Source organism: Equus caballus, chromosome 25 (assembly GCF_041296265.1).
Source record: "Equus caballus isolate H_3958 breed thoroughbred chromosome 25, TB-T2T, whole genome shotgun sequence".
Taxonomy (NCBI): Eukaryota; Metazoa; Chordata; class Mammalia; order Perissodactyla; family Equidae; genus Equus; species Equus caballus.
The window spans coordinates 40272630-40299017 of NC_091708.1; the positions used below are offsets into that span (position 1 = coordinate 40272630).

The window sequence follows — 26388 nt, forward strand, 5'->3', positions numbered from 1 at the left end:
CCAGGTTCCTCTGGCACTGGGGGTTGTGGTGGGGAACCAGGCAGATCCAGACCATGCCCTCACAGTGAGCAAGGCCAGAGCATGGCCCCCACAGGAGAGCCATTCTGAATTCTCAGTAACCTCTGCCGGCTCCCCAGGCTCTAATTCTTGCCAAGAGAAGAGACAAACACAGGTTTGGACAAGACTGGAGTGTGAGAGGGTCTCACGAAGGACCCGCTGACAAGGACCCCGTGCTGTCCAGCCCATCTTTCTTCAGCACCACTCAGCCAGGCAGCAGAGACCCTGAGGCAGGGGTGGGGTTGGCTGAAATGGGAAGTCAGCCCAGGGCCTGATCCTCTTCCTCCAGCCCTTTCACATGTGCAGTGAGGAGATCCCCTTTCCTCTCAGCTCCTCCTGGGTCCTCAGTCCCAATGGGAGAAACCACAGGCACTTGGCTCTTGCCTCTTGGCTTCTCCTCCAAGTGAGGCCACGGGAGGAAGGTCACTCTGGCCTCCAAGGACAACCCAGAAAACCCCTTGGCTTGCCTGGCTTTTTGCTGAGGTGAGGACTGGCCTTGGGTAACAGTGACACTTTCCCTTACTGATTGCTGATTATGTGCAGGACCTGGGCTGGACACTTCACACACCACACCTCACCGCGTCCTCACGACACGCTGGGAGGTGCAGGTTCTTATTATTCCCATCTTGTAGACAGGAGAATTGAGGCCCAGAGCGGTTAAGAACCTCACACAGTTAAGGAGGGGCGCAGCCAAGGATTCTGATCAGATTAGTGTGACACCAGAACCGTAAGTCTTAGCCACTATGTTCTAGTGCCTCCAGTGTCTACTCTGCTCCCCTCTGAGGACTGCAAGGTTGAGGTGGGGGGGTCTACAGCACACTCAGGTTCTTTGGTTGTTGCACTGCCTTTTCAGCCTTTTAGCTTATGTTTTGTTTTTGTTTTGTGGTGAGGAAGATGGACCTGAGCTAACATCCATTGCTAATCTTCCTGTTCTTGCTTGAGGAAGATTGTCACTGAGCTAACATCTGTGGCAATCTTCCTCTATTTTGTATGTGGGATGCCGCCATAGCATGGCTTGATGAGCAATGTGGTCTACACCCAGGATTTGAACTGGCGAATTCCTGGCCACAGAAGTGGAGTGCGCAAACTTGACCACGACACCACCAGGCGGCCCCTCTTTTTTGCTTTTTAAATATTAGCAAAACTAGAAACTAGGAGAGCTTTGATTTTTATTCTGAATCTGAATCAACTGAAAAGTCAAATCTGCTTCTCACCCTTTGGTTCTTCATGCCCAAGTGGGTGGCTGCTGCGTGGACCATTCATCCTACCCTTGTGCCAGTTTCCTCCATGGCTGTGGCACAGCAGCTAGGCCATCAGTAATATCAGCAGGTAGAGAGGCAAAAGGAGATTGTCTATCTGCGTAGTGTATGCTTCTAGGAGGGACACGATGCTGATGGACCCCAAAATCCAAGCATAACTGTAGTTTAGGTCCACTCCACTGTCAAAGATTAAGATCAGAGCCACAGAAATTATCTGGGCAAATATAGACGTCATGGTCCCCTCAAAGGTCTTTTTGGTTCCAGGCCAGTGGATCTCCCCCATGGTGCTGCCGAAGATGGAGGCCACAGTGTCACCCACACCCACAGCCAGGACACCCGCATAGGGGACCAGGGCCCTTGCTCCCCCCAGGCTACCCTTCTGTGTGCAGGGTCTAGGGACTAGCCAAATGGGAAGAGACATCCCCAGCAGCAGGTAGATGTGTGTCAGGATGAGTGGTCCACTGTCTCGTTCATCCAGGAAGAGGGACAGGAGGCTCCGCAGAGTATGGCCCAGGGGCTTGATGCGGAAGTAGCGCACGTACTCCAGGAAGAGGAACACTGCCAGACATACAGTGGCGGCCACATAGAGCAGAGACCGGTCAAAGACGATACCTGGGACGTAGGTGGCCACTACAATGAAGTGGAAATACTTCCGGGCAATGGTGGGGGCCTGGTGCTTTTTGGACTCAGAAGATGACCTCTTGGCATTCTGGTACAGCACCACCAGGCAGGCTACGGTGGCCAGCAGAGTCCAGTAGGCCAGCAGGTAGATGCGGGTGTTTGTCTGGAAGAGGAACTGAAGAAGCCAGAGCAAGGGGTTCCTGTGGATGAGCCGGTGCAGCCAGGGCAGCACCACGCCCAGAGCCAGAACACAGGTCATGAGGTGGAAAAATATGGAGGAGGCCCAGGTACCTGAGTCCATGAAGACAAAGAGGGTGCTGAAGAAGACGCCCATGAGCACCATCCCTACCACCACGACCAGCAGGAAGAAGTCCACCGGATCGCCCTGGCTTTCCACCACAGTCAGAGAGCGCTTGATGAGCTGGTTAAGCATGAAGCTGATGCCACCCAGTACCAGCAGTGCCTCCCCAGGGGTGAAGCAGCGGGGCAGCAGGTACAGCAGGATCATGTTGAGGTAGACGAAGATCAGCAGGACCTCCAGGACCTCGATCACCTCGCCCACACTCAGTGAGTGCTTCATGATATAAATGATGACACCTCCAGCCAGGCCCGAGATGACACAAGTGTTGCTGGGCACCGGGCGAGTGATGCCAAGCGCCAACACTGATGAGAAGAGGGCCACAGCCATGCCAGACGCTGCCACCACAATTCCAAAGCGCTCGAAGTATGGGTTCCCCGCAGACTGGCAGCGCTCCTTCATGACCAGTCCGAGCAAAGGCATGACCACTGAGGCGGGCAGTAGGCCACTGTTTGCGGACGTTCGGAACCGGAAGACAGCGCTTCCCTGCTGCAGCAGCCGGTCCCACTTGTATTGGACATAGAAGGCCTGCACTGCGAGGGCCACGGCGCACCACGAGTATCGGTCCCACACGGCCGCGTGGATGCTCAGCACCACCGCGAACACCACTGCCGCCTCTGCCAGCACCGACCCGCTCAGCGGAGCCCCAGTGCCCGAAGCCGGGGGAGCGCACTGTCGGGTCATGTCACTAGACCTGGGACCTCGGAGAAACCGAGGTAACTACGGACGCCTCGGACTCTGGGGCCCCCAATCCCTGCCAGACAGAAATCGGCAGCTTCACCCAGGCAGCACCTTCTCTCCCCGTTCTCCGGCAGCGGGAGGGAAGCTTCACTGTAGGCCGCTCTTTTCGGCCTGGGAGCTGGTGCCTGGTCACCGCCACCGTCTCTCATCTACGCAATGCACGTCGCCACTCGGCCGCCTTCTTCACACACTCGGCCGCCCTCGCCGTAGGATACTCTGCTACCTGGGCATCGCCATCTTGGCTCCGCCCTGCGCCACCGTCACGTGACCGAAGGGCCCGCCCACGCGCTCGCAGGGACGGTCGGGTCACGTGGGCGCGGCGTCTCGGGGCGGGGCTGGAGCGGCGCCGCGCGTGCGCGCGCGCGAAGATGGCGGCGGCCGCCAGAGGGCGATGTGTGAGGTGCAGAGCTGCCAGAGTCAGCGGGACGGGTGTGAGGCACGGAGCATAGCCTAGCGGAGGCGGGGCGGGAGAAGGGCGAGATGGGGTTGTGGCAACGGGGCGGACCCAGGCTAGCTGGACGGGCGCCGACACGGGAGGCGGTTACGTCCAAACGGTGCCCACGCGCGGGGATCTGAGGCGCCTTCTCGGAGAGGGGCCGGTGCCTGGGCCCTCTGCTCGGCGCCGGCCTCCGTCTCTTCACCCGCTCTTTCCCTGCCCTCGTCCCCAGCGGCGCGTCCCTCGGCGGCCCCCGCGCCTACTCGTGCGGCGTGACGCTCCCTCGAGGCAGGACGAGGCGCTTCGCTGTCGCCGCGACAGCCTCAGCCCGGACCGCCGCCGCCCCCCGCTTCCCTGGCGGCTACCCGGTGCCCATGTGCTCCGGCCGGAGTCCGCGTGTCGCCGCCCCCGGGCGGCCCTGCCCTCCGTGCTCGCAGCCTTCCCTCCATCCGTCTGCTCGTCCTCCCGTGCGCGGCGTGGTCCGCCGACCTGCCCGCGGCCCCCAGAGAGCCAGGCGCCGTCCCGGGCTCGGGGCGAGGAGCTGCCGTCGACGGAGGGGAGCCGGTGCTTACCCAGCGGCGCGTCGTCTCCTCGTTGCCCGACGCCGCGCGGCCCCGCTGGTGACAGACGCCTCGCGGCCCAGCCCGCAGCTCCGGCCGGATCCCCGCGGCTCCGGCTTCCCCGTCGCGGCGGTGTCCCCACTCTCCCCGCCGCCCGCCCTCCCGAGTTCGCGGACGCCCCTGCCGCTTCCTGCTCCCTGGCCCGCGGCGCTGCGCCGAGTTCTGTCCGGTCGCCGCTGTGTCCCCAGCCCGCGAGCGCGCGTGAGAGGCGCTCGGTCAATAGGCGAAGCGCCGGGCCCCGCTGATGGCGCCGCCCTCGCCGGCGCTCGCGCGAGGCCGTGGCGTCCGGGCCCCCGCTCCGCGTGTGCCCCTGGCGAGCGCCCGCTGCGCGTCCTCCGCCGCTGCTCCACGGCAGCCTCGCTTCGGGCAGCCCCGCGCTTGCTGGCCGGCCTGCCGCAGGCGCCGGTGGCAGTCGGCGCGGCGCCGGGGGCGAGCTCAGCTGGGCGGGGGGAGGCGCGCTCCGCGAGGACAGCGCGAGGCCGGCGCGCGGGCGCTGGTTTGCCTGCAAGGTGCTCGGCTGGTCCTGGGGACCCTACCCGGCTCGGACCCGAAGGGGGTTTTCCAGGCGCCGCCCCGCTCCTAGCCCGTGTCCCGAGAGTGACCCTTTGTGAGCTGGAGGGCCCGTCGCGACGACTGGGATCGTGCTGGGCAGCAGCCTTCTGCGAAATGCCTGGCGGTCTGCACTAAGAGAAAGCTTAGATTCCATTCCTGGGCTGCTGACTCGCAGGTGACCTCAGACAGGCCAGCTGCCCCCTGGAGCCTGTTTCTGCAGATGTGAACCCTTTTGAGAGCAGTGCTGAGCATGGAGGGAAGTCACTGTGAAAATGCAGTAATATCCTGACATCAGTCACTCAGGGCTTGGGGAAAGTCAGTTGAATATTGGCATTTTTGCGTCTCTCCTACGGTCTTCACTTAGTGTGTCTGTAGAAGTCTGAGTGGTGTGTGAGTTGAAAAAACAGCTGTGCTTTGAAAAGCTTGCTGCTAAGCGTGAATCTCAGTACACGCGGAAGAGGCGGCCTCATCCTTGGAGTCAGCATCCGTGGGCAGCGGCCACTTCTAGCTATCGTGTCCATGTGGGCTATGACTCTGTTCCTCGAGAGAGCCATCTCAGAGTGGGCTGGCTGTGTCTCAGCTTTCCACCGAAAGGACTCTGTTGTAGAGACTGGTACTCCCAGCCCCCTGGGAGCTTCCGCTCAAAGGTTTCCAGCCGCGTGGGTCTCTAAGGAAGGTAACTTCCAGGTTCCGTTGACCCTGGCTCTTTCAGGAATGGAGTTCCTGGTGTCTTCTAGAACATTGGACTGGAAGTCAATAAGTTTTTTAACTTTACCTTTGAGGCACGTCGTTTAATTTCTGTGCCTCAGTTTCTCCCCTAAATACTTAGCTCGGATTTATTCGTTGTGCAGATGAGCGAGAGACAACGTAGCACTTCGTTTGTTCCTTAAAATACAGGTAGAGGTGTTACCCTGAGGCTTTGGATTGCAGAGCACAGTTCCGGTCGTGTGTGTTGTGTCTTGAGAATCACCTGTTGAAACCTTCAGGTCTGCATTTGAGGTGAAGTCTCTCCTTGATCCCTGGGTCGGTTCCCAGTGAGCTCTCTCTTCGCTGACTCTTTTCTATGTCATATGGTTATATTCCTTTGTAGCGTCCGATTGTTAGGATCCTGCTGTTTGCTACTTTCTACTTTTTTGCTGATTGTGTGATGTGTGTTTAATGTCCTTTGTCATTCCCAACACTAAGCTTCTGAGCATCGTGAAGGTCTTTGATTTATTTGTGTCCCCATCATTCTTTGATCATAAATGTGTAGGAATTGAGGAAGCAGTAACACTCATTTCCACAATGATTCCCTTCCTGATGAACGACCATTTTCTCCTTTATTCGTCCTTCTCTTGGCACTTCTGTATATAGTATTTGTTTTCCGTAATTTTTCTGTTCCAATTAGAGTACAAGTGTGAAAGGGCCTCGTGGTGTTCTGCTTTGATGCTTGTTCATCGCACGTCTTTTTGAGCCTCTCCTATGTTCCATCCAGCGTGTTAAGGTATGGTCTGCTGATGTAGACAGGAACGCTTCGCTTCAGTGTTTGCTTGCTTGCAGGGTGAATTCTTGGGTGCAGCTTGAGGCCGTGTAATGCCCTGATTAAACTCGGGAGTCATGTAGGCCTCGGTTCAAGCCCTGGCTCCAGTATAGATTAGCTTTGTGATCTCAGGCTAGTTCCTTAACCACTCTTAAACCTGAGTTTCCTGCTCAGATAGTGGGAACAGTAAGAGTATCCGCCTCATAAAGGAAGTTGTCAATATTCAGTAAGACCAAGTGTTAAATACTCACTTAGGACAGTGCCTGACAAGTAACTGCTCAAGAAATGTTGGCTGTTCTTGTTATCAAGAACTCACCTTCAGCAAAGATTGTTCCTGATACCTTATGACAAGAAGACCATAACATGACGTGGTTTTGCCAATGAGAGTTTTAATTGCTAGAGGAACAGCTGTATTTCTAACGTATAAAAGTTGCTTTCGGGCATGATCTCCAATCATGTTTGGTAGGAGAATCCTCCCATCCCCTCTCCCAAAAAGAGCTAATATGTCCAGCGGAAAAGCCAGAGAGGCTCTGTACTGACCAGGCCTTTAACCTGCTCCTCTGAGGCAAACTGATGCCCTAGAGCAGTGGGAATTGAGGGATGCATTTGGGTACTGGTTTTAAAGTGTAGATTTCCCGTGCTCAGCCTCTGAGAAAGAGTAGCTGTAGGTGGTGAGGAGGATTCTGAAGTGTTGCTGTGTTGTTCCCAGGTGATTTTGCTCTTTGTGGTCTAAGGACCAACTACATGTTTGAGAAATCCTCCTTAGGGACATTGTATCTTTTCCCCTCCCCAAAGCAGCAGGGCATGGTTGTATATCCTAGTTGTAAGTCCTAGTTCTTCTATGTGAGCTGCTGGCACGGTGAGGCTACTGACAGGCGGGTGGTGTGGTTGTGAGACTGCGAAACAAACTCGGGGATGTCACCGAGCTTTAACCACTAGGCCATCAGGGCTGGCTTAAGACAGTGTACTTTTTCCAAAAACTATACAGATTTTGGTGTAAGAAATACCCAGAGCTTGAATTTGAGAAAACAAGGAATTCTTGACTGTATTGGTCTTCTTAGTCTCTTCTGTGACTCACTGCTACCTAGCTTGTTATAGACCTGAGTTCTGAAAGCAAATGCAGATAAATTAAAGGTCATAGATGCCCAGGCTGTTTGAAATTGGAAGATGGATGATCAAGAAAGAGTGATTTAGGGGCTGGCCAGTGGCGTAGTGGTTAAGTTGGCATTCAGTAGTGAATGCTTTCTTGTTATCAGGAAAACGATTAGGGATTCCACACTGATTTTCTTTTTCTCTTCAAAGCCTTAACCCCTAGGAAAGAGATTTATAATTTTTAGGTGTGTTTAACTGTTTTGATGGGAAGGTACTGAGAGACAATTTTAAATAGAAATAGATTGAGCTAGTGCTTTGTGTCACAGTCTTAATGGGGAAAACATTTTCAGTTGATGCTCATAGTTAATACAGGTTGCATTCTTTTTGTTAAATGTTTAGTCCATTTTATGAGGATGTTTTTGTCTTTTCTCTGCAGATAAGCTTTCTCAGCAGTGTTAATTATTTCCGGTTACTATCCTAGGGCTGATTTAGGTTCTCACAAAATATAATCCCCATAATTTTGTTTGTTTGTTTTGGTGAGGAAGATTGGCTCTGAGCTAACATCTGTTGCTAGTCTTCCTCTTTTTTGCTTGACGAAGACTGTCCCTGTGTGCCATTCTTGCTCTATTTTATATGTGGGATGCTGCCACAGCCCTGGTTGCCGAGTGATGTGTAGGTCCTTGTCCAGGATCCAAACCTGCGAACCCTGGGCCGCCAAAGCAGAATGGGCAGACTTAAACGACTATGCCACTGGGCCAGCCCTCCCTAGGCTTTATACCCCTTTCTTGAGAGAATTTCTTAATGGTTACATTTTGAAATTTAATTCTAGTCTTTAAAAAAAACCCCAAAGTATGTTTCCTGAAATTCTAATTGCATGGATTTGGGATGAAGGAAGGAATTGGGGTAAGCCCATGGTGGGCAGGATATCTGAAGAGCTCACTGGGGGCAGGGACTGTATCTGCTGTGTGTTTCTTTATCCTATGTGTGTAGCGATGCATGTGACACCTAGTGGGAATTCATTCATAAATTAATGAACATAGTACCATTGATCATGACTGTTCCACTCTACTTGGTTGAGAAAGTGAATTATAGCATGAAGTTAGAAAATTTTCTGGAGGTGATGGGGGTCCTGAAATATACAAAGTCCTTTTCTAGATTGTTCTTCCTTATCGGTCACTACATTTTAATAAGGAAGGAGATTGAAATACTAAATTGAAGCATCTTCTTAGCATAGAAAACGTACTGTAATTTCTTAGTGTGTTCCATTAATTCTAAAGTACACATTTTTTCACACTTTAAATACCTCTGAAATTGGAATATGTTTTCTTGTTGATGACTTGTAGAATGTAGATAATCATGTGTCCTGCAATTAATGGCATCTTAAATGTGTTGAAATATGGTGGCCATCCTCATTTGTAGCACAATATCTGCTTGGTTTAGGTTAAAATCTTATATTTTAGGGTGTTTTTTTTTAAGGTTTTATTTTTTCTTTTTCTCCCCAAAGCCCCATGGTACATAGTTGTGTATTTTTAGTTGTGGGTCCTTCTAGTTGTGGCATGTGGGGCGCTACCTCAGCTTGGTTTCATGAGCAGTGCCGTGTCCGCGCCCAGGATTCGAACCAACGAAACACTGGGCCGCCTGCAGCAGAGCACGAGAACTGAACCACTCGGCCCCAGGGCCAGCCCCACATTTTAGTTTCTTAATGTTTATTTTTTATTTATTTTTTTAAAGATTTTATTTTTTTTCCCCCAAAGCCCCCCAGTACATAGTTGTATATTCTTTGTTGTGGGTCCTTCTAGTTGTGGCATGTGGGACACTGCCTCAGCGTGGTTTGATGAGCAGTGCCATGTCCGCGCCCAGGGTTCGAACCATCGAAACACTGGGCTGCCTGCAGCGGAGCATGCGAACTTGACCACTCGGCCACGGGGCCAGCCCTACTTAATGTTTATTTTGAACATCAAACTTCCAAGAACAGTAAAACAGGAATACCGTCCAAAATTTTAACAAATTGTTTTGCGCGTTGAGTTTCTTGCTTTCAGAGAAGACAAAATAGCTGTGAGACAGCTTAGTCAAGTTTGTACAATCTAAAAGAGCAAAATCACCACTGCTTTCTGTAATTTTCAGGAGCAGTAGAGAACTGTGGACAATTCTGCTTGGAAGGTCGGCTCTGAGAGAACTGGTAAGTGGTGGTGTTCTTGAGTGGATTCTATCGTTCTTTGTTTGTGTAGCTTATATTAGGGAAAAACCCTGCCTTCTCTTTGACCTGGGAAGTAAACACATTTTCTTATTCCTAAAACTTTGTAAACATGCATTCCCTTTTTCTCTCTGCTGAAATGCGGTATGTCTTAGAGCCTGGCTGCTGAAGATTTCTAAATCTCCACCTTTCTATGTCCCTTAGTGATTCCTTTTCTGAAAAGCTCCCAGTGCTGCTTGACTGGCTACTGAGGGTAGAGGTACAAATACCACTCCATTTCCTCAGGCTAAGAAAGATTCTCAGGCCTTTGTTCCATCTCATACTTGACTTGCCTTTTTTTCCTTTTCCGTCTAGCTAGCTCCTGAGGTCACAGAGGCTGTGGTTTCTAGGACTCTTCCAAGTGTATAATCAATAAAGGACAGTTCTTTGTGTTGATCCTTGGGTGTTCTGACCTGTGAGGGTGAAGTGTGAAGACAACATTCAATTATTGCTCCTTTTGTTATTGTAATTAACATAGTGAATGTTACACTTTTTTTAGAGCCTTAACATTTTTGTGATGACTTCATCTGATCATTCCACTTCTCGGAATTTATTTTATTCTATTTTATTTTTTTTATTTTTTAATTTTTTTAAAGATTTTATTTTTTCCTTTTTCTCCCCAAAGCCCCTTGGTACATAGTTGTATATTCTTCGTTGTGGGTCCTTCTAGTTGTGGCATGTGGGACGCTGCCTCAGCGTGGTTTGATGAGCAGTGCCATGTCTGCGCCCAGGATTCGAACCAACGAAACACTGGGCCGCCTGCAGCGGAGGGCACGAACTTAACCACTGGGCCACAGGGCCAGCCCCTCAGAATTTATTTAAAAAAACTGAATCTTGAAAACGTTTTGTGCACAGAGCTCTTTACCATAGCGTTATTTATGTTAATAAAGAATTACTGTCAGCTTAAGTGTTTCTAACATTAGAGGGATGATAAATAAATTATGATCTATCCACTTGGTAAAATATTATGCAACTACTAGAAAGGATGTTTATCAAGATTTTTCATAAGAAGGTTAAATCATTTTGTTAGAGTTAAGCAAAGAGAAGGAGGCTGCAGAATTCTGTATTCAAAATGATTTCAACTGTGGGGGAAAAGGCATATTAAATAGACTCAAAGGAATATGTTACCCTCAGTGTGATCCTGGAGTATGATTCAAATTGCATTTTTATAATTTCCTTACTCTTTTCCAGAATCAGATTGAGGCAGAACTGAGTAAACATTGGCAGCGGCTGTTAGAGGGGCTTTCTTACTACAAACCTCCCAGGTATGGCTCTTCTGTGCGTGTGGTTAGAGTGATTCCCCTGAGGATCCGGCGTGGATGGACCCATCCTCATGTTAGGAGATTGCTGAGAGAACGCAGTTTGGTTACCAGGGACAAGAGTAAGGCACGTGTTTCTGTCTGTTGAAAGCAGGGGAAATTCCTTCTAGAAATACGGTATTGTTGAATCCAATTATGTAGCCCAAGTGTCTGGGCATGAGGACTTATTAAATATTGAGTCACTATTCTTAATATTTATTTTGGTCCATCAAGTTTGTGTGAGGCACTGTCAGCACCACATTCTGGGGTGTAGCAGTGAACGATGATAATAGCAGCTGATGTTTATATAGTGTTTACTATGTACCAGTTACTTTCCTAAGCATAGACTTAGCATAAGTTATTTAATCCTCACGTCAGCCCTTTGAGTTACATACTATTTTTATTCTTTGTTCAAATATATAGATTTTCTTTTACTGAGCAGTTGGAAACAACAATGGTAAAATATAAAGTGGTTACAAAAGAGAATGCACCTTGTCGGAGTAGACTCTTGTTAATTCCTAGTCCAGATCTCATTCTGTCATGGATCATAGTTCCCAAGCCACCCTCATTTCCCTTCTACTTCTGAGCATTGGTTGATTTTGTTACGTCTTCACCTTCCATCTTCATTCTCTTAGGTTAGTGAGGATCTTTCATTTTTCATCCTGTCACCCCTTCCCCCATAATTGTTCTGAAGTAGCTCCCAGACGTCATATTATTTTATCTGTAAATGCTTTACTCTGTATCTAAAATATATGGACTTTTAAAAAGGATAATCAGTATCTTATCACATTTAGGTACTTTTATTATTGTTTCCATTTTACAGATGGGGAAACTGAGGCACAAACAGGTTAAGTAACTTGCCCAAGGTCACACAGTAGTAAGTGGTAGAACCAGGATTTGAACCTGGCAGTCTTACTCCAGTGTCTGTGTTCTTCATCATCATTCTGTGTTGCCCTTTCAGAACTTATTGTTTAACCTTATGCTAGCCTTTGTGTTGGGGATTTTCTGTGAAATGTGAGTCTCTGTAAAAAAAATGCAACAAGAACAACATGCTTTAGTTCACAAAATGGACGTTTGTGGCATTAGTTTCCTTTTAGAAAGCGAAAAGTTCTGTTTGTGGTAGCATGGGATTTGAAGTCTGACAGAAATGATTTTTTCATTTTTTTGTTTTTTTGACTGCAGGCTTTATTTGAATCTAACCTTTCTTTCTTTTTTTTTTTTTTTAACGTCCTCTTTCTTTCCAGGATACAATCCAGGGTACCAAATTGCATTTAGTTGTCATGTCTCCTTAGCATAGCTGTGACAGTATCTCAGTCTTTCCTTGTTTTCATGACCTCAAACAGTTTTGAGGAGGACTGGTCAACTGTTTTGTAGAAGGCCCTGAATTTGGATTTGTCTGCTGTTTTTCTCATTACTAGATTGGGGTTGTGGGGTTTGGGGAAGAATACACAGAGGTGAAGTAGCATTCTTGTCACATCATGAGAGGATGCATGTTGTCCATGGAGTCACTGGCGATGTTAACCTTGCTCACTCGGGTGGGGTAGCATGTGCTCAGCTTCTCCTCTGTAAAGTCCCTTTTCCCCCTTTCCCTCTTCTGTTGTTTGGCAGTGAGTCACCGAGTGTAGCCCACTCTCAATGTGGAGGTGTGGTGGAATTCAGCTCCACCTCCTGAAGGGGGTAGCATCTATGTATATTATTTGGACTTCTTTACAGAGTTCCCCTTCTCCCCATTTGTTTAGTCACTCATTCATTTATGTCACTATGGACTCATTTATATTTATTTTACACTTCGTTTATACCTTGTTCCAACTTTGGCCATTGGGAGTTCTTTTAGGTTGGCTTCTGTGTCATTTTGACATGCCCCCATCCTTTTGTTTTCTGAGTTTTCCCTTACTTTCTGACATTACCAGATGCTCCAGGCTCATCTAGTATATTTCCCCACGTAGCTCTAGAATCAGCTATTTCTCCAAGGAGTCCTGGTACCTTTTATTAGAGTATAATATTAGAAACCAAGATTTGGGTGCTGAGTGTGCTTGCTGCTACGGGGGTGTCGTAGCTCCTGGGCTTTCTCAGTGGACGGAGCTGGGTAATATATGTATGTATACTAACGGACCTGGTTTTAAATGTCACCTCCACTTTGTGTTAGCTGTGGGATTTTTGGTAAGTTATTTATCTTCCTCAGTGTTGGTAATTCCATTTGTAAAATGGAGATCATAATACTTACCTTTCAGGATACTTTTAAGCATCAAAATGAATTACTGTAACGTAATATATTTACAAATAATATCATTTAAACTATAGTTTGTAACAGACGTATACTATAATTATTACTTGGGCATTAATACTTCTTTGTTATGAAGTCTATAAGGATGAACTTGTGTGTGTGTGTGTGTGTGTGTGTGTATTTTGTAGGCATCTAAAAGGCAGAAAAAAGTATGTAGTAAAAGTATCTTTAAGTGCTTTTATTTTAAACCCTAGGGGTCATTGAGAAATAGGAAATGATTCATTGGTTTTTTTCATAGTCCGAATTCCGCTGAAAAAGTGAAAGCTAATAAAGATGTAGCTTCACCTCTGAAGGAACTGGGTTTAAGAATCAGCAAGTTCTTGGTGAGTAAAAATGAGCACCAGCTCAGTTTATTACCTGTAGTGTGGATGAGAGTGGTTATATCGTTAGTGATTTTGGTGAAAATTCCTTTTATTTCAGTTTTGGAGATGAGATTGAGCATACTGTGTTTCAAAATACCCAAGTTGCAACTCTTCTTGCTAAAAGCCACAGATCAAGTTGCCTGACCTGGTTACTTCTATCACAGAGTTTTCTTCAGCACATGTGGTGGTCTTTAAATTGGCTAGATTGTATTTAAATATGTAGCTGTTTTCTTTTCATTTTGGAAACTCAGATCGCACCTCTATAGTACTGTTCTTGGGGAATCAGCACGGTTGTTTCTGACCTGTAAATTACATGTCAGTGACTGCCTCCTTTTTTCTCCTATTTGGGTTAAAATTGTTATGTTGTATGGAATCTTTTGAAAGGGTTTTGTTGATTCAGGTTCTGTGTCCATTGCAGAGGACAAACCTTTAGAATGCTCTCATGGTGTGTGGTTTCCTCACTGAGAACCTCTGTGTTTCAGGGTCTTGATGAAGAACAGAGTGTACAGTTACTCCAGTGTTACCTTCAAGAGGATTACAGAGGTACCCGGGGCTCACTGAAGGTTGGTAGTTACGTGCAGCTCCCTTCTACTTTTATCCTTTTCCTTGTTGGTTTGAGATAACGTAGGGTTTTGGTATCAGTTCTTTGCAGCAGGGGGAGGTGATGAGATATAGTCCTTCTCAGGAAAGACTAAAGGCTTAAAAAAACATACTTAAGGGGCTGGCCCCCGTGGCCAAGTGGTTGAGTTTGCTCACTCTGCTTCGGTGGCCCGGGGTTTCACTCGTTTGGGTCCTGGGTGTAGCACTGCTCATCAAGCCATGCTGAGGCGGCATCCCACATGCCACAACTAGAAGGACTCAAAAGTAAAATATACAGCTATGTACTGGGGGGCTTTGGAGAGAAGGAAAAATAAAATCTTAAAAAAAAAAACCCAAAATCAAAGAAACAAAACAACATACTTAAGCTGAGTTCTGTCCTCAGACTTGGAGGGGTGGAGAGGTCAAAGATTGACGTGTTAATTATAGAATCTCAGGGTATCAGAGCTGAAAAGGACCCGACATCTGGCCTTTTCAGCCCCTCATGTTACATATGAGGAAATGGAGCCCAGAGGAGGGGGGCCGAGAATTGAGCACAGACTTGGATGTGCTTAGGTAAAAACTGTTTCCAGAAATGAGTGGGCGTTTATAATCTTGAAGGGTGAGGTGAGGGTGTTTACCTTTTTCTTTGTTAATTGAGTTTTGCTTATAAGACGGCTTCTTGACTGTTCTTTTTTCCTTCTCTCGGTACAGCAAGATGAGAGGCAGAGCCAGGCCCTAATCCTGAAGGTCAGTAGTAGTCACCCTTTCCATTGTTTGGTGTAGAATTGGGTAATGGCTTCTTGACCTTGTTCTCCCGAGTATTGCTGGCCTTTGCCTCTTGTGTTAGGTGAGCATTGAGGTCTTAATGGAGAAGCTTATTAACTCATTTGTGAAAGGAGGCTCTTTTATCCCCTGGACCCAGCTGATGGCTTTTTCCGAAGGAGATTCTTCAGCCCCTGGGGGTGAGAACTGGTTGATGGATATTTCTTCTCTAGGTCTAAGTGCAACGGGATTAATTTGTATTTCTTGATTACTTAACATTCCCCCTCCCAACCTCCCAAAGCAAGCTTTTCACGTAGAATCTCATTTTATTTTATTTTGTTATTTTTAAATTTTTATGAGTTAATGATAGGTTACAATCTTGTGAAATTTCAGTTGTACATTATTGTTTGTCAGTTGTCTTGTAGGTGCACCCCTTCACCCTTTGTGCTCCGCGCCCCACCTTTCCCCTGGTGGCTGCTAATCTGTTCTCTTTGTCTACATTTTTAAATTCCTCATATGAGTGGAGTCATACAGAGATTGTCTTCCTCTATCTGGCTTATTTCACTTAACATAATTTCCACAAGGTCCATCCATGTTGTTGCAACTGGGACGATTTTGTTCTATTTTTATGGCTGAGTAGTATTCCATTGTATGTATATATATATATCTCTCTCTATATATCTATATATAGATATATCTATATATATATATCACATCTTCTTTATCCAAACATCAGTTGATGGGCACTTAGGTTGCTTCCATGTCTTGGCTATCGTAAATAATGCTGCAATGAACATTGGGGTGCATGGGACTTTTGGAATTGCTGACTTCAAGTTCTTTGGATAGATACCCAGTAGTGGGATAGCTGGATCGTGTGGTAGTTCTATTTTTAATTTTTTGAGGAATCTCCATACTGTTTTCCATAGTGGCTGCACCAGTTTGCATTCCCACCAGCAGTGTATGAGGGTTCGTTTTTCTCCACAACCTCTCCAACATTTGTTACTATTTGTTTTGGTTATTTTTGTCATTCTAATGGGTGTAAGGTGATATCTTAGTGTAGTTTTGATTTGCATTTCCCTGATGAGCAGCAATGATGAACATCTTTTCGTGTGCCTATTGGCCATCCGTATATCTTCTTTGGAGAAATGTCTGTTCATGTCTCCTGCTCATTTTTTGATGGGGTTGTTTGATTTTTTGTTGTTGAGTTGTGTGAGTTCTTTATATATTATGGATATTAACCCTTTGTTGGATGTATGACTTGCAAATATTTTTTCCCAGTTAGTGGGTTTTTTTTTATTTCAATCCTGTTTTCCCTTGCTTTAAAGAAGCTCTTTAGTCTGATGAAGTCCCATTTGTTTATTCTTTCTATTGTTTCCCTTCTCTGAGAAGACATAGTGTCCAAAACGATCCTTTTACAACTGATGTCAAAGAGTGTACTGCCTACATTTTCTTCTAGAAGCCTTATGGTTTCAGGTCTTACCTTTAGGTCTTTGATCCATTTTGAGTTTATTTTGGTGAATGGTGAAAAAGAATGGTCAATTTTCATTCTTTTATATGTGGCTTTCCAGTTTTCCCAGCACCATTTGTTGAAAAGACTTTCTTTTCTCCATTATATGCCCTCAGCTCCTGTGTCGAAGATTAGCTGTCCATAGATGTGTGGTTTTATTTCTGGGCTTTCAATTCTGTTCCATTGATCTGTGCACCTGTTTTTCTACCAGTACCATGCTGTTTTGATTACTGTAGCTTTGTAGTATGTTTTGAAATCAGGGATTGTGATGCCCCCAGCTTTGTTCTTTTTTCTCAGGATTGCTTTAGCAATTTGGAGTCTTTCATTGCCCCATATGAATTTTAGGATTCTTTGTTCTATTTCTATAAAGAATGTCATTGGGATTCTGATTGGGATTGCATTGAATCTGTAGATTGCTTTAGGCAGAATGGGCATTTTAACTATGTTTATTCTTCCAATCCATGTACATGGAATGTCTTTCCATGTCTTTATGTCATCATCTGTTTCTTTCAGAAAAGCCTTGTAGTTTTTGTTGTATAGGTCTTTCACTTCCTTAGTTAAATTCACCCCAAGGTATTTTATTCTTTTTGTTGCAATTGTGAATGGTATTGTGTTCTTGAGTTCTTTTTCTGTTCATTTGTTATTAGAGTATAGAAATGCTACTGATTTATGTAAATTGATTTTATACCCTTAAACTTTGCTGTAGTTGTTGATTACTTCTAAAAGTTTTCCAATGGATTCTTTGGGGTTTTCTATATATAAGATCATGTCATCTGCAAACAGCAAGAATTTCACTTCTTCCCTCCCTATTTGGATTCCTTTTATTCCTTTTTCTTGCCTAATTGCTCTGGCCACAACCTCCAGTACTATGGTAAATCAGAGTGGTGATGAGGGCATCCTTGTCTCGTTCTTGTTTTCAGGGGATGGTGCTCAGTTTTTGCCCATTAAGTATGGTGTGGGCTGTGGGTTTGTCATATATGGCCTTTATTATGTTGAGGTAGGTCCCTTCTATCCCCATTTTGTTCAGAGTTTTTATCATAAATGGCTGTTGGATCTTGTCAAATGCTTTCTCTGCATCTATTGAGATGATCCTGTGGTTTTTATTCCTCAGTTTGTTGATGTGGTATATCACGTTGATTGATTTGTGGATGTTGAACCATCCCTGTGTCCCTGGTATGAATCCCACTTGATCATGGTGTATGATCCTTTTGATGAATTGCTGAATTTGGGTTGCCAAAATTTTGTTGAGAATTTTTGCATCTATGTTCATCAGCGATATTGGCCTGTAGTTCTCCTTTTTCGTGCTGTCCTTGTCAGGCTTTGGTATCAGCGTGATGTTGGCCTCATAGAATGTGTTAGAAAGTGTTCCATCCGCCCTAATTTTTTGAAATAGCTTGAAAAGGATAGGTATTAAATCCTCTCTGAAAGTTTGGTAGAATTCCCTAGGAAAGCCACCTGGTCCTGGGGTTTTATTCTTTGCGATGCTTTTGATTGCTGTTTCAATCTCTTTCTTTGTGATTGGTCTGCTCAAATTGTCTGCTTCTTCTTGACTAAGCTTTGGGAGATTGTAGGAGTCCAAGAATTTATCCATTTTCTCTAGGTTATCCATTTTGTTGGCATATAGTTTTTCGTAGTATTCTCTTATAATCCGTTGTATTTCTGTGGAGTCTGTTGTTATTTCTCCTCTTTCATTTCTGATTTTGTTTATTTGAGCTTTCTCTCTTTTTTTCTTTGTAAGTCTGGCTAGGGGTTTGTCAATCTTATTTATCTTCCCAAAGAACCAGTTCTTTCTTTCATTGATCCTTTCCACTGCCTTTTTTGTTTCAATAGCATTTATTTCTGCTCTGATTTTTATTATTTCTCTCCTTCTGCTGACTTTGGGCTTTGTTTGTTCTTCTTTCTCTAATTCAGTTAGGTGTAGTTTAAGATTGCTTATTTGGGATTTTTCTTGTTTGTTAAGATGTGCCTATATTCTGATGAATTTCCCTCTTAATACAGCTTTTGCTGTATCCCATATGAGTTGGTATGGCATGTTATCATTTTCATTTGTCTCCAGGTATTTTTTGATTTCTTCTTTAATTTCTTCAGTGATCCATTGCTTGTTCAATAGCATATTTAGTCTTCACATCTTTGTGCCTTTCTCAGCTTTTTCTTGTAATTAATTTCTAGCTTTATAGCATTATGATCGGAGAAGATGCTTGTTATTATTTCGATTTTTTTTTTATTTGTAGAGGCTTGCCTTGTTTCCCAACCTATGGTCTATCCTTGAGAATGTTCCATGCCTAGTTGAGAAGAATGTGTATTCTGCTGTTTTTGGAAGAAGTGTTCTATATATGTCTATTAAGTCCAACTGTTTTAGCTTTTCGTTCAGCTCCACTGTTTCCTTGTTGATTTTCTGTCTGGATGATCTGTCCATTGATGTGAGTGGGGTGTTGAGGTCCCCTACTATTGTTGTGTTATTTTTGATATCTTCTTTTAGGTTTGTAAATAGTTGCTTTATGAACTTTGGTGCTCCTGTGTTGGGTGCATAGATATTTATAAGCGTTATTTCTTCTTGATGAAGTGCCCCTTTGATCATTATATATTGGCCCTCTGTGTCTCTCTTTACTTGCCTTATCTTGAAATCTGTTTTGTCTGATGTAAGTACTGCAACACCTGCTTTCTTTTGTTTGCTATTAGTTTGGAGTATTGTCTTCCACCCCTTCACTCTGAGCCTGTGTTTGTCCTTGGAGCTGAGGTGTGTTTGCTGGAGGCAACAAATTGTTGGGTCTTGTTCTTTAATCCATCTTGCCACTCTGTGTCTTTTTATTGGAGAGTTCAATCCATTTACATTGAAGGTGATTATTCATGCATGAGGGCTTAATGCTGTCATTCTGTTGCTTGTTTTCCAGTTGTCCTGCGTTTCCTTTGTTTCTCGTCCTGTGTGTTTTAGCCTACCCATTGACTTCTGCAGTTTCTTATGCTGGGTTTCTTAGCTTTTTCCTTATTTATGTTTTGTGTCTCTGTTCTGTTTTTTAGTTTAGTGGCTACCTTGAAGTTAGTTTCAGAATCTCGTGCATAACAGTCCATTTTCTGGTGGTCTCTTACTTCCTTAGCCTAAACTGATTCAGTCCCTTTCCTCCTCCCCTCCTAAATTGTTATTTTCATCTCTTATTCCAACTTGTGATGTGAGTTTGTGGTTAAAGTGATAAGATTGTCTTTGCTTTGGTGACTTCCTTCCCTTTATCCTAATGCTATAGTTGAATATTTGCTATCCTGTTCTGATTCTATCTGTTTGTCTCCCTACTGTGTGTTTTGTGACCCTTTCTCCCTTTTTTTCTTTTTTCAGGTATGAGGGCCTTCTTGAGGATTTCTTGGTGGGGGACGGGTCTTGTGGCTACAAAGTCCCTTAGCTTTTGTTTGTCTGGAAAAGATTAAATTTCTCCCTCATATCTAAAGGATATTTTTGCTGGACAGAGTATTCTTGGCTGAAGATCTTTATCCTTTAAAGTTTTGAATATGTCATTCCAGTCTCTCCTAGCTTGTAAGGTTTCTGTAGAGAAATCTGCTGAAAGTCTGATAGGGGTTCCTTTGTAGGTTATTTTCTTCTGCCTTGCTGCCCTGAGGATTCTTTCTTTGTCATTCATTTTTGCCATTTTTACTACTATATGCTTTGCAGTGGGTCTTTTTACATTGACAAACCTAGGAGATCTGAAAGCTTCCTCCACACATTTCTCTCTCAATCCCTAGGTTTGGGGAGTTCTCTGCTATTGTTTCTTTGAGCATGCTTTCTGCTCCATTTTCCTTTTCCACACCCTCAGGAATACCAATGATTCTTAAGTTGCTTTTTCTCCTTTAGTCGGCTGTTTCTCGGAGTTTTTCTTCAGTTTTTTTTTTTGCTCTTCGTTCTCTTCCTTCCTCTGTCTGGAGCCATTCAGCCTGTCTATCTTCAGTTATGCTAATTTGCTCCTCTGTGGTGTCAACACGAGCATTCCGGGAATCCGTATTGTGTTTTATCTGATCCATTGTATTTTTCATCTCTAGTATTTCTGATGGATTCTTCTTTGTAGTTTCAATCTCTTTTGTGAAGTAACTCCAGAACTCGTTCACTTGTTTCTCTATATTTCCCTTTACGTCATTGAGTTTTTTGATGATAGCTATTCTGAATTCATTGTCACTTAGTTTACCTATTTTCAAGTCCTCAGGACATACTTCTGTGTTTTTATTGTTTTCCTTCTGGTCTGGAGCTTTTATAAATTGCTGGATGGTAGAGGAGCGGTTTTTGCGCATAATACTATTCAGTTGCAGTCACTGCCTGTTCCCACTAGATGGGGGTTGAGAGCAGCGCATTCTGAGCCCTCCACCTTCAGCCGCGATGGCAGTGCACAGCGTGGGTTGGGGGAGGAGGGGCACTTTCTTGTGCGCAGACCTGGATTCCCATCAGATCTCGCTCTCTGCTTTCAGCTTTCGCTCTCTGGTTTCCTGGGGCCCTGGCTTGATGGGGTTCCCCCACGCAAAAGCTTTCTCCTGTTAGAGAGTTTCCGCTGCATGGGTCTGTGGGAGTCCCAGACGATCCCCTGGACGGGCGGCCCCTCCCCTGCCCCTTCTCTCACCTGCGGCAGCCATCCAGTCTCTAGGGGAGGGAGCGAAGTTCTCTCTTACCCCTTCCAGCTCCTCTGAGGGGGGCTCCAGCCTCTCTGCCATCCGTTGTTTGGCTGCTGTGGGTCTCTGATGATTTCTGTGCTATTAGGATTTTTGTTGGAATGTGGTTGCTCCTTTTGGTTATAATTTGGAGGAGAGAGAATCCCAGGCAAGCTCACTCTGGCATGACGCTTACGTCCTAATCCTAGAATCTCATTTTAAAATGATATTTGACCATGACTTCTGAAGTAGTTTCCTATTTGGTATTTAGTGAGAAGTAAGTACATTAGTTACAAACAATTAGGACATATAACACTGGTATTTTTATATTTTCTTTTGTGTATTTGGCCTGTCAGTTTATAGCATTGTGTGTTACTTGAATGCTCTGAGAAATCATGCTAGAAAACTTACTCATGTTATAAATAATTCCTTTTATCTTGCATGACTTTACTCGTATACTAGTTCATGAAGGTCTTTTGCTTTCTTTTGAGCTAACAGTATGCTTCCATTTCTGTGATTGCTTATAGAAACTGACCATTTCCATTCATACCCTTTTTTTTTTTTTTGAGGTAGATTAGCCCTGGGCTAACATCTGCTGCCAATCCTCCTCATTTTGCTGAGGAAGACTGGCCCTGAGCTAACATCTGTGCCCATCTTCCTCTACTTTATATGTGGGACACCTACCACAGCATGACTTGCCAAGTGGTGCCATGTCCACACCTGGGATCTGAACCAGTGAACCCTGGGCTGCCAAAGTGGAATGTGAGCATTAACTGCTGTGCCAGCGGACTGGCCCCTCCATTCATACTTTTAAGTGATCTCTTTATAAGCAAATTTAAAATTGAATATCTTCTTTACAAAGGTGAGTTACTGATTTTGAATCTTTGGGTTCTTCCCAGATTGCAGATTATTACTATGAAGAAAGAACCTGTATCCTTCGTTGTGTCTTACACCTTCTCACTTACTTCCAAGATGAAAGACACCCCTATAGGGTAAGCCCATTTCGTCATGTTGGTTCTCTTTACCCTATAAAATTCAACTCTTGTTAATAATTTTATATTATTCATATTCGTTTTCATTTGAATATTTACCTTTTACTGTAGGCGTAAGTTGCTCTGCTTTGGATTTTCTTTTCAGGTTGAGTATGCAGACTGTGTTGATAAATTGGAGAAGGAGCTAGTTACAAAATACAGACAGCAGTTTGAAGAGCTTTATAAAACTGAAGCACCAACGTGGGAGACACATGGAAACCTCATGGTATGTGGTTAGTGGCCCCTCCTATAAGTCTTAGGAGGATTGTATACTCCTCCCCATTGAGCTCCAAGCAAATTATTTATTCATTTATCAACTTAAAACACTTATAGATTATCGTTCTTCAGAGAAGTTTAAACATGTTATATGGACCAAAACGTTGATGACTTCAACTAATGGTACTTACTTTTGGACATTTTCCCTTGTCTTTGTCTCTCCAGTTACCTAAAGTATTCTGTTAGTGGTTAAATGGTTAAGTCTAAAAGCGAGATTTCATTTTCTTTATTATCGTTATCAAGTGTGTGACACTAGTTTGATTATTTTATCTTAAATCTTAAACCACTCTACATTTATAGTTTGGAATATGACCTTTTTTGTTTTGAAAATAATACGTTTATTAAAACAATTCAACGAAAACACAGACAGTAGCTATTTAAAATATTTAGTAGAAGAGCCCATTTACAGTATCAACGAAAGCATAAATTCCTCAGGAATAAGCTTACAACAGTGAAAATCTAAATGAAGGGGACTTTAAAATGCTGTCAAGGGTGTATCAAAGAAGTTGTAACCAAATAGAAAGACATGCTACATTTTGAATAAAGAGTCGGCTCTGTGAAAGTGTTAGTACTTCCTATATTAACTTGTAAGCTTAGTGCCGTCCCAGAAAAAATACTAACAAGTGTTTGTCTTGCCTTTTATTTTAGAACTGGACAGACTGATTCTAAAGTTCACCTGATGGGGCTGGCTTGGTAGCCGAGTGGTTAAGTTCTTGCACTCTGCTTGGGCGGCCCAGGGTTTCGCCGGTTTGGATCCTGGGCTTTGACATGGCACTGCTCATCAGGCCATGCTGAGGTGACATCCTACATGTCACAACTAGACAGACTCACAACTAGAATACACAACTATGTATTGGGGGACTTTGGGGAGAAGAAGGAAAAAAAAAATTAAAAATAAAATTCTTGTGAAAAATAAGAATAGCCAGGAAATTTTTGAAAAAGGAAAATAATGAAGGAAAATTAGCCTTATTAGATAATAAGACTACAGTAATTTAAAACATGGTATTGGCACTTGAATAAATAGATCGACGAATAGAGCGTAGTAGGAAGTCTACCTATAGACCCAAATACTGATAGAGAATTAGTGTATACTAAAGGTGGCATTTCAGATCAGTGCGGAAATGTTGGATTATTCAATAAATGCTGTTAGAACCATTGGGTAGCCATCTGGAGAAAAATTGAACTGTATCTGTTTCATACCTTCTACCAAAAGAAAATCAGATAGATCAATGATTTAAATTAAAAAGAAATTCAGCTATGAAAGTACTAGAAGAAAACATGACAGGTGGTTTTTTTTGTTTCTTTGTTTTTTGGAGGTTTCTTTGTTAGGAGTTTTTTTTTTTTTAGATCTTATTTTTCCTCCTTTTCCCCAAAGTCCCCCGTTATGTAGTTGTATATTTTTGCTGTGGGTGCTTCTAGTTGTGGTATGTGGGACGCCACCTCAGTATGGCTTGATGAGTGGTGCTAGGCCTGTGCCCAGGATCCCAACTGGCAAAACCCTGGGCTGCCGAAGTAGAGTGCGCGAACTTAACCACTTACCCGTGGGCTTGCCTTATTGTTTGTGTCTTTTTGATGAGGAAGATTGACCTGAGCTAACATCTGTTGCCAATCTTCTTTTTGTTTTTAATTTCCTTTTTTTTTTTTCTTCTTCTCCCTAAAGCCCCCCGGTATGTAGTTGTATATTCTAGTTGTAGGTCCTTCTGGCTCTGCTACATGGGTCACCGCCTCAGCATGGCTTGATGAGTGGTTCTAAAACCATGCCCAGGATCCAAGCTTACATCAGCTCTGTTACCACTTGGTCCCTGAGAACAGATTGTTGGAGTTGGGGTCGTGGGTGGGGAGGTCACCACTGGGAGGGCAGGCTCCCCAGGTTTGGGTTCCACTTTCTCTCCCAGGCGCCCGGCGCATACAGCCCCCTTAGGGCCTGGGGGTGGGAAGCCACCTCGCTTTAGATCAGTCACCAGGGTTCCTACCTTAGAAGGGTCCCCACCTTAGATCACTCACTTGGACACTAAGGCACGTTTTAGCGTCTCTTGTCTTAACGATTATGTCCATTTGTCTGTCCATTTGTGTTTTCTGTGTCATGTCAGCGGATGTAATCCTCAGAAATAATGCACACTGGCCTCTGACAACCATGAAGCAATCTGTTACATGTGGGGTCTGAACGTATAGACTCGGTTCAAATATCAAATAAACCTATAACAGAAAGTACCTCTGGAGGCCTCCATCTCGTGGGGGTCCCTTCCCTCAGCTCTCTGGGGCCCAGTGGGCCCTGTACACTAGTTTGTTGAGTGACCATTTGTTGGGCACCTACAAGATAGTTAGCTCTGCTCCTCTCCCTTCCCCGTGCAACTGTAAGCTCCTTAGAGGCAGCTGCTGGACGACAGCTGGACGGAGCGTCTGTTACAAGTCACGTGTGGGCCCAGGCCAGGATCCTGCAGTCAGCACATTGTCTGCAGGCCCAGTGGCCTGTGGTTTGGGCCCTCGTGAGCTTTGCTGGATTGGGGGAGGGAAGGGAGGGCAGTGGAAAGGGAGGCAGTCCTTGTCCCAGCTCAGTCATCCCCTGCCTGGAGCTGGGCAGGTGCCTTCCCTCCCGTGGCCTCCGTATCTCATCTGTGCAATGGGCATTGCCACTCTGTGCTCTCACAGGTCCCTTGTGATTCCAACAGCCAGTCCCAGGGTTCTGCAGAGGTGGGGCAGAGAGTCACCGTGAGAGGGCCTGAGCTGCTCGCAGCCCCTTTGGGACATTGGGAAAGGTGTTGGGGTCCAGGGCAGAGGCTCAGAGAGGTAGACAGGGCTTCCTTCTAATCCTAGCTCTGCCATTTATTTGATGTGGGGCCTCTGTTTCCTCATTGGTAACATGAGGATGGTGTTGGCAGCCATGCAGCATTGCTCTGAGGCTGACTCCTGATGATTCTGCATTTGGGTGGACTTTTCAGCAGAGGGCCTGGCTCCCAGTACCCAGTCACGGATATCTTCCTCCCAGACCAGAGAGGCTTGTGCTGGACTGACTAAGGGGCCCTGGGACAGGGGTCTTTGGGGGAAGAAGAAAGGCCATCGCTTCTGACCTCGGCCTTACGGTGAAGCCTTAGCTGCTGCATGGGCACTTCCTCTGGAACAGGCCGGAGTCTGCCTTTCCTCCCTCCATGGGACTCTGACCCCTCCAGGTGACCTCAGGACTGAGCAGCTGGACTGTGACCCCCTCTTGGACCCTCCTGTGTCTCCAGAGTGGAGGTATTCCCCTCCTGTCTGGTGCTACCTCTCTCTCCCCAAACTCCCATGCCCGGACCCAGCCTTGGGGCCTCCCAGTGCCTGGAGCAGCACTGTTCCATCTGGAGCTGGTTAGTTTTTGGAAACAACAGCAATGTGCAAACGCCTCCCACCGCTTCCCAGAGCCTGAGCAGAATGAATGAATGAACACAAAGCCCAGCCCCTCCCCTTCTTCCATTGCTCCCCACTCCACTTAAACCACAGGGGTGGTCTTCTCTGACTCCAAGTGCAGTTTGGAAAACCTGAGGAAGTTCAAAAAACAAATGAAAAATACCCTCACATTCCACCCAGAACAGCCCCACTAACGTTCGGTGCACGGTGAGTACGCACTCACTGAGTGCCCAGCTCTGTGCCAAGCTCCTTGTCAGCAGTAAGAATTCATCTTCCTCCTTACAAAACGAACTTCTGTTATCCCGAAATTGCAGATGGGGAAAGTAAGGCCCGGGCATGGACTCGACCCCAGTCTGCCTCACTGAGCCTCCACCGCGAGTCTTCACTGGGGGTTCCCAGGGCAGTTGCTAGCCCAGCACGACAGGCCCTCCCTGTACTGGTGGCACATGGCAGGTGTCTCTGTGTTTTTTGGAGGACCCCCTCAGAAGGGGCCAGGACAGCTGGCCACGCCCTGCCTCCCGTGAGCTGAGTCTCAGCTGTATTTCCCGTGGTTCTGTCTTCAGCCTGCCCTCCTCGCCCAGCTTAACCCCTCTGACCCTCTCCTACCAGCCTCGAGAGCCCAGTGGGGCTCAGCCCTCCCCCGGCCCTGGGCCCTCGGGAAGCCGGCATGAAGCAGCTACTCCCAGTGCAGTGCACTGGCCCAGAAGACACGACTTGACTGGGGCCAAAGCTCCTGAAGCCTGAGCTGTGTCCCCCTGCTCATTCTCAAGACGCTCTGTGTCTTTGCCATTCAGAAAGTG

The 26388-nt window shown here is 45.7% G+C and overlaps 2 protein-coding genes across 5 annotated transcripts; one reads left to right on the forward strand and one right to left on the reverse strand.

Moving 5' to 3' along the window:
* Positions 1-1209: 1209 nt before the first annotated feature.
* DOLK (dolichol kinase) lies at positions 1210-3047 on the reverse strand. Its single transcript, XM_001500252.6, has one exon. It carries the CDS (start codon positions 2977-2979, stop codon positions 1363-1365), a length of 1617 nt encoding a protein of 538 aa, XP_001500302.2. The 5' UTR covers positions 2980-3047; the 3' UTR covers positions 1210-1362.
* Positions 3048-3277: 230 nt separating this feature from the next.
* Positions 3278-26332, forward strand: LOC111772183 (nucleoporin NUP188-like). 4 transcript variants are annotated; one of them, XM_070251624.1, is made up of 9 exons: positions 3278-3436; positions 9380-9434; positions 10680-10753; positions 13309-13393; positions 13915-13995; positions 14723-14758; positions 21800-21892; positions 22038-22157; positions 22856-24418. In XM_070251624.1, the coding sequence occupies exons 1-9, from the start codon at positions 3405-3407 to the stop codon at positions 22868-22870; spliced, it is 591 nt and encodes a 196-aa protein (XP_070107725.1). In that variant the 5' UTR covers positions 3278-3404; the 3' UTR covers positions 22871-24418. The 4 variants fall into 4 exon arrangements, with proteins under 4 accessions (XP_070107725.1, XP_070107722.1, XP_070107724.1 ...); XM_070251621.1 differs by lacking the exon at positions 22856-24418 and adding an exon at positions 26198-26332 and having other exon boundaries at positions 3337-3436; XM_070251623.1 differs by lacking the exon at positions 22856-24418 and adding an exon at positions 22265-22769 and having other exon boundaries at positions 3337-3436.
* Positions 26333-26388: the final 56 nt, after the last annotated feature.